The sequence below is a fragment of the Solanum tuberosum genome, unplaced genomic scaffold, assembly GCF_000226075.1.
Source record: "Solanum tuberosum cultivar DM 1-3 516 R44 unplaced genomic scaffold, SolTub_3.0 scf00422, whole genome shotgun sequence".
Classification (NCBI taxonomy): Eukaryota; Viridiplantae; Streptophyta; class Magnoliopsida; order Solanales; family Solanaceae; genus Solanum; species Solanum tuberosum.
Window position 1 is genome coordinate 319,030 of NW_006239341.1, and position 9,224 is coordinate 328,253.

Genomic DNA, 9,224 nt, shown 5'->3' on the forward strand with positions numbered 1-9,224 from the left:
TGTTTTCCCTTTCCTAGACTCGTGTGCACTATAGTTAGTCTTTCATCATCGCTTCGCTCGTTTGACCTCCTATTGTTTTACTTCTCGCTTTTCATTATTGTCTTTAATTTTCAAGCCCAGTCGACCTATGATGTCTACTGGTACATGTTGTTTTGGTACTTATACTGTAACACCCCGTAATTTACAAAACCAAAATGCAGAATTCCAGAAGTTGTAGGCGCCACCAATGGAGGCCACCTATGGACCTTAGGTGGGGTCCGTGATTGGCCCCCTGCAACTCCCTCCCTAGAACACCAGAAAATTCTGCTGAGTCCAGAATCACACCAGGACCTACGGACCGTAGGTGGGACCACGATCCGTGGTTCCGGCCCCAGATTTCTGTCCTCTGAAGCCAAACGACGCCCTGCCAGGACGGACCGTCGTTCAGTCCACGGTCCGTCGGTGGTTTCGGAAAACTTTAAGTCAGGGGTCTTTTGGTCTTTCCCTTATGCGTTGGACACCTAAACTACGTCGTTTAACCCCTAAACTACGTCGTTTTGGTCAGTTTTAGTCTAGTAACTTAATCAGACTTTACCCTAAGCGATTCATTCACCAAAAATTTAGAAATCTTAGACCAAAAGAGGAGAAAGAGTCGACCAAGCCCTCTCCAAGAATGCAACAAGTTTCCCTCAGTTCCAGCCCCGAAATCAAAATATTTCTTTGTGGAGTTCGTCACCAGGTATGTGGATTTCACTAGTGGGTTCCTTTCACCCATTAGGTCCCTAGAATTAGATTCTTAATTCCCTTCATTATGTTTAGACTTAGGGTTTCTAAAACCTCATATTATTGTTGTGATTTAGCTGTTAGATTAATCCTAATTTGAATATTACATTTTCGTAACCATATTGCTAAATTCTTGCATGAAATTCAGAACCCTAGTTGTGTAGATTCGTTTAGTTCATGAATTACACTTGCTAGGTCAGTTTATACATATATACATGCATCAATTTTCAAATGTTTCATTACCAGTACTTAATGTTGCATTTTGAGTTAGCATGTCAGAATCTCGAGTTATCCAGTTTATTTCAGTTATGTTGTATTTTATACATTCTATTGGGAGTAGGCTTAATATCGAGTCGGACTAGGGTCAGTCACCCTCATAGTCCCAGAACTACGTGCCCGCGTATGATAAGTCTCCTCTATGCGCACCATATTTAGTGATCACGCCAATCATGCCTTTATACCCCTGGCAAGGTATATTGGGTCCTCTCGATGGGGGGTAAACATCGTACTCCACATTTAGCTCACGTGATTTTATGTCGGTTATTAGTAGCTCCCACAACCAGATTCCAATGCATGGACCAGGTTATCAGTTACAGTTCAATATTCAATTTCAGTATGTTATGAACTTGGTCATTGCATTCAGTTTAGTTCACATTCAACATGTTTAGTATATTCTTCATGTTCATCTTATATCATTGATCATTATGCTTTATTTCAGTTATGTATATGTTGTTCAACTTTATCTTATCATACATGCTCAGTACCTTTCAAGTACTGAGGCATACTCTGCGCTACATCTTCTCGTGATGTATGTTCATGTCCTCAGCATTCTAATAACGTGTAGATCGATTCCTGATCCATATTCAGCAGTATCAGTGGTGATTCCTCATTCTTCGAGGACGATTGACATGTTTTCTATTCAGTCTTTCCTTTTTAGTTTCACTTTTTCTAGAGTTAGCTGGGACATGTCCCAGCATCTCTAGTCAGTTAGAGGCTTATTTCAGACATAGTTAGATTCCGTTTTAGCTTGGAGTTTGATCTTTCAGTTGTCATTAAACTCACAGTTTATATATTCAGATAGTAGTGGGTATTCCCCATTTTAGTTTATATCATGTTTTAAGCTTCCTCACAGTATTTCTCTTTCCAAATTTATCTAGTATGCTATGATATGCCAACTCAGGGTTAGCTTGGGGTCACTCGTGATCCTAGGTTCCGTGTTTACGTCAAGGGGGTAGCCTCGGGGGGTGACATATACTACACTCTATATCTATTTTCTTGATGCAGATCCAAGCACCAATCGTTAACGTTGATTTCGAGCATGTTATAGGGATATTCTGAGATCGAGGGTGGGTTTATGGCATCCTGAATCAGCCTATCTCCTTCTATATATAGTTTGTGGCTAATCTTTTGTATATGAGTCAAGTATGCATTTTTGGTCCACTTTTGAGACTTGTACTCTTTTTTGTAGCTCTGTACTTGTGACTTCCAGGCCGTGGGATTGGATCTTTCATTTTGGTTTGTAATATTATATTGATCTTATCTTCCGCTGCTTTCATTATAATTGTTTTTGTTTTTTTTGTGTGTTGGTTGTTGTTTCTACTCGATATGCCCGTTACTTGTCGTTTTGGAATATGGATCGACTTACTTACTAGTGGTGGAGTATGGTAGGTGCCATCATGACTCGAGGTTTGGGTCGTGACATTCTAATAGTTCGAGGGCATTTTTCTTTCCTTTGTTTGCCATGCTGGACTGTCATCTCAGCAATCTGAATGGCTTATGTGGACATTCTAATGTTGTAAGGGTATTTGTGGTCCAAAAAATAGATGAGAAGGGTATTTTTATACCAAAAACAAATGGAAGATAAATGTGAGCTATTTCGAATAGTTCAAAGATATTTTGACATTTTTTCCGTTAATAAAATTAATCTACATAGAACGAAATTAAAAAAAAACCTATACTCAACAAATTATGAGCCTTTGTTTATTTAAAAATTGTAAGATATATTAACGGGTAAAGCCTAAAAATAAGGTAATATCCAAGAAATTTCTTTATCATTGACAAATATCATTGACAAAGAACCACTATTAGACTTTGTTGCATTTATTGAAGATTAAAAAAAACCAGGTCAAAAACAAGAATATGAATATGTACAATGGACAGCTAACGTGCAAGCCTAGCTTGCAATTATTCAATTCAACTGAAATTTCCACTTGTATTAAATGTGTTGTGTTCATATTACTGTGGACCCCATAACAATAATTCATGAAAACTTTTCATATTTGTTGTCCTGTATACAATAATGGTCCCAAATATCATCAATTTTATCTGTCCACACCCTTCTTATCTTTCTTCTCAAATTTCAACAAATCAATCAATCGGATCCATGGCACCATCTTCTTCTCTTGTAAGCAATTCACAGTACTGTCCTCGATGGAAGTACGATGTCTTTCTGAGTTTTAGTGGTGAAGATACTCGTAAAACATTTACAGGTCACTTGTACGAAGGTTTGAAAAACAGGGGAATATTCACCTTTCAAGATGATAAAAGGCTAGAGCATGGTGATTCGATTACAGAAGAACTCTTGAAAGCTATCGAAGAGTCTCAAGTTGCCCTTGTAGTTTTTTCAGAGAATTATGCTACATCGAGGTGGTGCTTGAATGAACTAGTGAAAATTATGGAATGCAAGAAGGAAGAAAATAGACAAATAGTCATACCGATATTCTATAATGTGGATCCAGCACATGTTCGTCACCAAAGAGAGAGCTTTGCAAAAGCATTTGCCAAACATGAATCGAAGTATAAGGATGATGTCGAGGGAATGGAGAAGGTGCAAAGTTGGAGGATTGCCTTAACTGCTGCCGCAGATCTAGAAGGATATGACATCCGCCAAGGGTGAGTTAAAAAAAAAGTGTAGTTTAGACGTTAGAAATGCTTATTTAAGTCCTTTATTTTTTTATGAAAAAAATGTTTATAGACACTTTTTTTTAAAATTTAATATATAATCACTTTATTTTCAATTTTAGCACTTCAACTCAAACATCTGAATGGTGCTTATTTATTAAACCAGCTCCCCCACATGAAAAGTATTTCTCAGCACTAATAGTATGAAATACTTATAATACATTACTTTATTATGCTTATCCACAATTAATGTTCTTATTTATGTAGGGTTGAATCAGAGAACATTCAACAAATTGTTAACCAAATTTCGTCCAAATTATGCAAGACTTCAGTAGCTTATTTGCAAAATATTGTGGGAATAGATACTCACTTAGAGGAAGTAAAATGCCAACTAAAGCTTGGAATCAATGATGTTCGAATTGTGGGGATCTGGGGCATGGGGGGAATTGGTAAAACGACAGTAGCAAGGGCAATTTTTGACACACTCTCGTGTCAATTTGCAGATGCTAGTTTCATTGCGGATATTAAAGAAAACAAATGTGGAATGCATTCTTTGCAAAATATCCTTCTCTCAGAACTATTAAGGAAAAAAGATAATTATGTGAATAATAAGGAGGACGGAAAGCACATGATAGCTCGTAGACTTCGTTTTAAGAAGGTTTTAGTTGTGCTTGATGACATAGATCACAGAGACCATTTGGATTACCTAGTAGGAAATCTTGATTGGTATGGTGATGGGAGTAGAATTATTGTAACAACTAGAGATAAGCATTTGATTGAGACGAATGATGTAGTATATGAAATGACTACACTAGCGGACCATCAAGCTATTAAATTGTTCAATCAATATGCTTTCATCAAAGAAGAAGTTCCAAACAAATGTTTTGAGAAGCTCTCAATGGAGGTTGTACATCATGCTAGAGGCCTTCCTTTAGCCTTGAAAGTGTGGGGTTCTTTATTACATAAGAGGGACATAACCGAGTGGAGAAGTGCTATCGAGGAAATGAAAAATAACTGTAATTCAGAAATTGTTGAAAAGCTTAGAATTAGCTATGATAGATTGAATATCATACAACAAGATATATTTCTGGATATATCATGCTTCTTTCGAGGGAAAGATAAAGATTATACCATGCAAATTCTTGAGAGCTGTTATTCTGGAGCAAATATCGGATTGCGTATCTTAATGGACAAATCTCTTGTGTTCATCTCTATAAATAATACTATTGAAATGCATGACTTAATACAAGAGATGGGTAAATACGTGGTGAAAATGCAAAAAAAATCGGGAGAACCTAGCAGAATATGGCACACTGAAGATTTCAAAGAAGTTATGGCCAACAAGACAGTAAGTAGGTTAAACAGCGCAACATTATTCAATTTCCAGTTTTCATATATTGAAATAAATTTGTCTTATGTTATTAAGCCATTATTTAGTCTAGTAGCCATTTAGTATGCTTATCAAGCTTTCAAATCATTGAATTAACTTGAAATTTGTATGATATTGTCATTTTACAAGATGACAGTTATTAGTACTTTTTCATTTTACAAGATAACTTGAAGTGCGGCACTTTTGTGAGATTCTTATCTGAACTATCATGTGTTTATCGCCTTATATATAGCCTTATGCAAATAGTGATATCGGTAAGTTTATTGTACACAACATTTGAAGTTATGATTTGTTAATTTATGATCTTTTTACTAGGGAACCATGACAATAGAAGCAATTTGGTTTACTTGCTTTGAACAAATATGCTTTAATAAAGAGGCGATGAAAAATATGAAAAGGCTTAGGATATTATGCATAGCTGATGGTAGGCTAAACCGTTTCTCTTCGCCCCATTCTTCCATTGATTCGAAATACATTCTCAACGGCTCCATTGAGTTTCTGTCCAACAACTTGCAATGGGTTTACTGGGAGCAATATCCTTGGGTGTCATTGCCAGACAATTTTAAACCCCAAAGGCTTGTTCATCTCTATCTCGGGTGGAGTTTGTTGCATGATTTATGGACAAAAAGAAAGGTACCGCTTTATTTGAGATACTTTCTATTTGGTTTGTCCTTGAATTATAATGTTTGTGATTAAATGAAATTAAGATATTAGTTTCATAAACACCTTTATTTAGTTTCTGAACATTTATATAAATGAAAATTAAACAATTTCTTTCTATGTTCTGATAGGAGCTTTTGCCGTGTCTACGATGGCTAGATCTCAGCTTCTCTGATAGGCTGATGCAAACACCAAATTTCACGGGGATGCCAAATTTGGAGTGTTTGAATCTGAAGAGATGTAGGAGTCTTAAAAAGGTGCATCCTTCACTGGGAAATTGCAAAAAACTCAATAAGTTAAGTTTGTATCGTTGTAAAAGCCTTGAGAGGTTTCCATGTGTTAATGTGGAGTCTCTTGAACATCTGGATCTAGAGGGCTGCTTAAAATTAGATAAATTTCCAAATTTCTTTGGGAGAATGAAGTTGGAGTTAGAGATTAAGGTAGAAGGCACTGGTATAAGGGAACTGCCCTCATCTATTCAGTATCTAACTCATATTACCAAGAAACATTTGCTAGGCATGAAAAACCTTGAAGCTCCTTTTACGGAGCTAGATTTGGCGGGCATGAAAAAACTTATAGCTCTTCCGAGCAGCATTGGCATGTTGAAAGGTTTGGTGAAGCTAGATGTGTCATGGTGCTTAAAACTTGAAAGCTTGCCAGAAGAGATAGGTGATTTAGAGAACTTGGTGAATCTTGATGCGAGCTGCACTAGAATTTCAAAACCTCCATCTTCCATCGTCCGCTTGAACAAACTTAAATTCTTGAATTTTGCAGGACAATGTTTAGAAGATGGAGTGTACTTTGTGTTCCCTCAGGTGAATGAAGGGTTACGCTCATTGGAAATTCTGAATCTCAGTTCATGCAATTTAATAGATGGAGGACTTCCAGAAGACATTGGATGCTTATCGTCTTTGAAAAAGTTGGATCTCAGTAAAAACAATTTTGAGCATTTGCCTCGAAGCATAGCCCAACTTGGTGCTCTTGAAGCCTTGTACTTATCATATTGCAAGAGGCTTACTCAGTTGCCAGAATTTCCGGAGCAGTTAGATAAAATAGATGCATATTGGAGCAATGATTCAATCTGTAATTCGTTGTTTCAGAATATCTCATCATTGCAGCAGCATGACATCTCTGCTTCAGATTCCTTGTCATTAAGAGCGTTCATTAGTTGGGAGGAGAATATCCCTAGTTGGTTCCACCATCGAGGATTTGATAAAAGCGTATCAGTCAATTTGCCTGAAAACTGGTACGTTCGTGATAACTTCTTGGGATTTGCTGTATGTTACAGTGGTGAATTAATTGACATGACAGCTCAGTTGATTTCCTTATGTGATGATGGGACCTCGGGTATCACCCGGAAGCTTGCCTTATCCAACCATTCAGATTGGAATTCTAAAATTTATTTTTTCTTGGTACCTTTTGCTGGCTTATGGGATACATGTAAGGCAAATGGGAAAACACCAAATGACTATGGGCTTATTACATTATGTTTCTCTGGAGAAATGAACAAGTATGGATTACGTTTGTTGTATAAAGATGATCCTGAGCTTGACGCGAATTGCTCCTCTTCTACGAAACATTCTTATATTCTTGGGAGAGTGGTTAGTCTCTTCAGCTGCATTAATTGATCTCTGTTTTAATAATTTTAATTACTTAAGCTCTTCTCATATATGGTTAGCACTGTTTTTGATTGCTTGTTTATCAACGTGTTGTCGATGATAAAGAAATTAGTGGGTACTTTTTCTCTCCAGCTTCGTCTGTTTGTAGCACATATTTGTTTGTGGATCTTCTAATACAGTTCAAACAAAATTTTCACAATACTGTCCTCGATGAAAGTACAATCTCTTCTTAAGTTTTAGAGATGAAGATACTCATACAACAATTACGGGCTACTTGTATGAACTTTTTACAAGGAGGGGAATAATCACCTTTAGAGATTATAAAAGGCTAGAGCATGATGATTTGATCCCAGAAGAACTCTTGAAAGCTATTGAGACTCTCAAGTTGCCCTTGTCATTTTCTCAAAGAATTATGCCACATTGAAGTGGTGCTTGTATGAACTAGTGAACACATGGAATGCCAAAAGGACGAAAATGGACAAATAGTCTTACCAGTCTTCTATGATGTTGATGCAACAGATGTTCGAAACCAAAGGGGAGCTTTGCAGAAGCATTTGCCAAAAAAATTGTGGTGATGGCCTGATAGGATGCACGCAGAAGGTGCAAGTATGGAGGACTTCCCTAACTGCTGCCACAAATCAGAAAGGATATGTATTGTGAGTTAGACGAAAGGAATAATTTTTAAGACAATCTACACATTATTATATATTACTTTATCAAACAAAGATTCTCTACCTCAAAAATGAGTCAAACAGAATCTTAAATAACTTAATTTTCTGAAAATAGTCTGATTTATGTGCATAGTCCTTTTAATCATAATTGTGGATTCTACAATGTGAAATACTACTTCTTAGTTTTCATTCTTGACTTTTTTTTTAACCCTCCCTAGGAGCTCCCACCCCTTTGCTCCCTTGGTGACTCGAACTCGTAACCTTCAGGTTGGAAGTGAGGGGTGCTTACCATCCGAGCAACTCCCTCTCGTCTATTCTTGACTTTTTAAATTGTATATATTAGAATTTTTTTGTAGGATTGAATCAGACTGTATTGAGCGTATTTTTGATACAATTTTGTCCAAATGCATGACTTCACTATCTTATTTGCACAAAGTTGTGGGAATAGCTACTCAGTTAGAGAAAGCAGAATCCCTACTACAGATTGAAATTGATGATGTTCGGATTGTGTGGATCTTGGGAATGGGGGGAATCGGTAAACGACAATAGCCAAGACTATTTTTTGGAAACTTGGTTCTCTTATTGTTGTCTATGATAAAAAAAAGGTCATAGTCAAGACTTATATCTATACAAGGTAAAAAGAGAGAGGCAACTATTGCACTCAATAGCTGAAGCTTTCTCAAAGGCAATATATGACAAGGAGTAGATTAAAGAAACAAGCTAGGCCTAAAACTAGTGTTTAGGATTGTTGTTATTGAGTCTGTAATATAATTATTATTAAATTGTAATAATCTCTAGCTGTGTTAAAGGTGTATTCGTGGTGAGGTTTGTAACAAGAAGGGAGTTCAGTTTCTTAGAGAGTTGTCAAAACATTTAGAGTTAACTGTTGAGCAAGGTACTAGAGTTAGTCCCATAAATTATAGGGAAAATGTCAAAAGTAAATGACAAAAGTTTTGGACTATGAATACACAAATATTTTTTCAATCTTACAGTCTACTGTCTTGTTGGTAGTGCAAACTGAGAAGAAGAAGATGGTATTTTGAGAACAGAACCGGTGACACTGCCTTTGTAGGGCACATGTTTCCTCTGCCTGAGAAAGAGATTCGCAAAAGAACAAATTGCAGATGAATGGCAAGATAACTTTGCCATTTTTAAATATCATTTTGAAATATAATCACATTTTCCATTTGCTAATCCATAGGCCATAGATGCCCCCCAAAA

At 36.6% G+C, this 9,224-nt stretch overlaps 1 protein-coding gene across 2 annotated transcripts; it reads left to right on the forward strand.

Moving 5' to 3' along the window:
• Positions 1 to 1,819: 1,819 nt before the first annotated feature.
• Positions 1,820 to 7,467, forward strand: LOC102585897 (TMV resistance protein N-like). Of its 2 annotated transcripts, XM_006362777.2 has the most exons (4): positions 1,820 to 3,654; positions 3,931 to 5,011; positions 5,369 to 5,686; positions 5,845 to 7,467. In XM_006362777.2, exons 1-4 carry the CDS (start codon positions 3,062 to 3,064, stop codon positions 7,339 to 7,341), a joined length of 3,489 nt encoding a protein of 1,162 aa, XP_006362839.1. In that variant the 5' UTR covers positions 1,820 to 3,061; the 3' UTR covers positions 7,342 to 7,467. The 2 variants fall into 2 exon arrangements, with proteins under 2 accessions (XP_006362839.1, XP_015158679.1); XM_015303193.1 differs by lacking the exon at positions 5,369 to 5,686.
• The last annotated feature ends 1,757 nt before the right edge of the window (positions 7,468 to 9,224 follow it).

What these genes read in the sequence shown, in the direction of transcription:
- LOC102585897 (XM_006362777.2), top strand. Translation starts at nt 3,062, where the DNA reads ATGGTCCCAAATATCATCAATTTTATCTGTCCACACCCTTCTTATCTT. An exon ending in GGATATGACATCCGCCAAGG is followed by an intron (nt 3,655 to 3,930) that starts GTGAGTTAAAAA and finishes TTATTTATGTAG; the next exon opens with GGTTGAATCAGAGAACATTC. An exon ending in AAGTTATGGCCAACAAGACA is followed by an intron (nt 5,012 to 5,368) that starts GTAAGTAGGTTA and finishes TCTTTTTACTAG; the next exon opens with GGAACCATGACAATAGAAGC.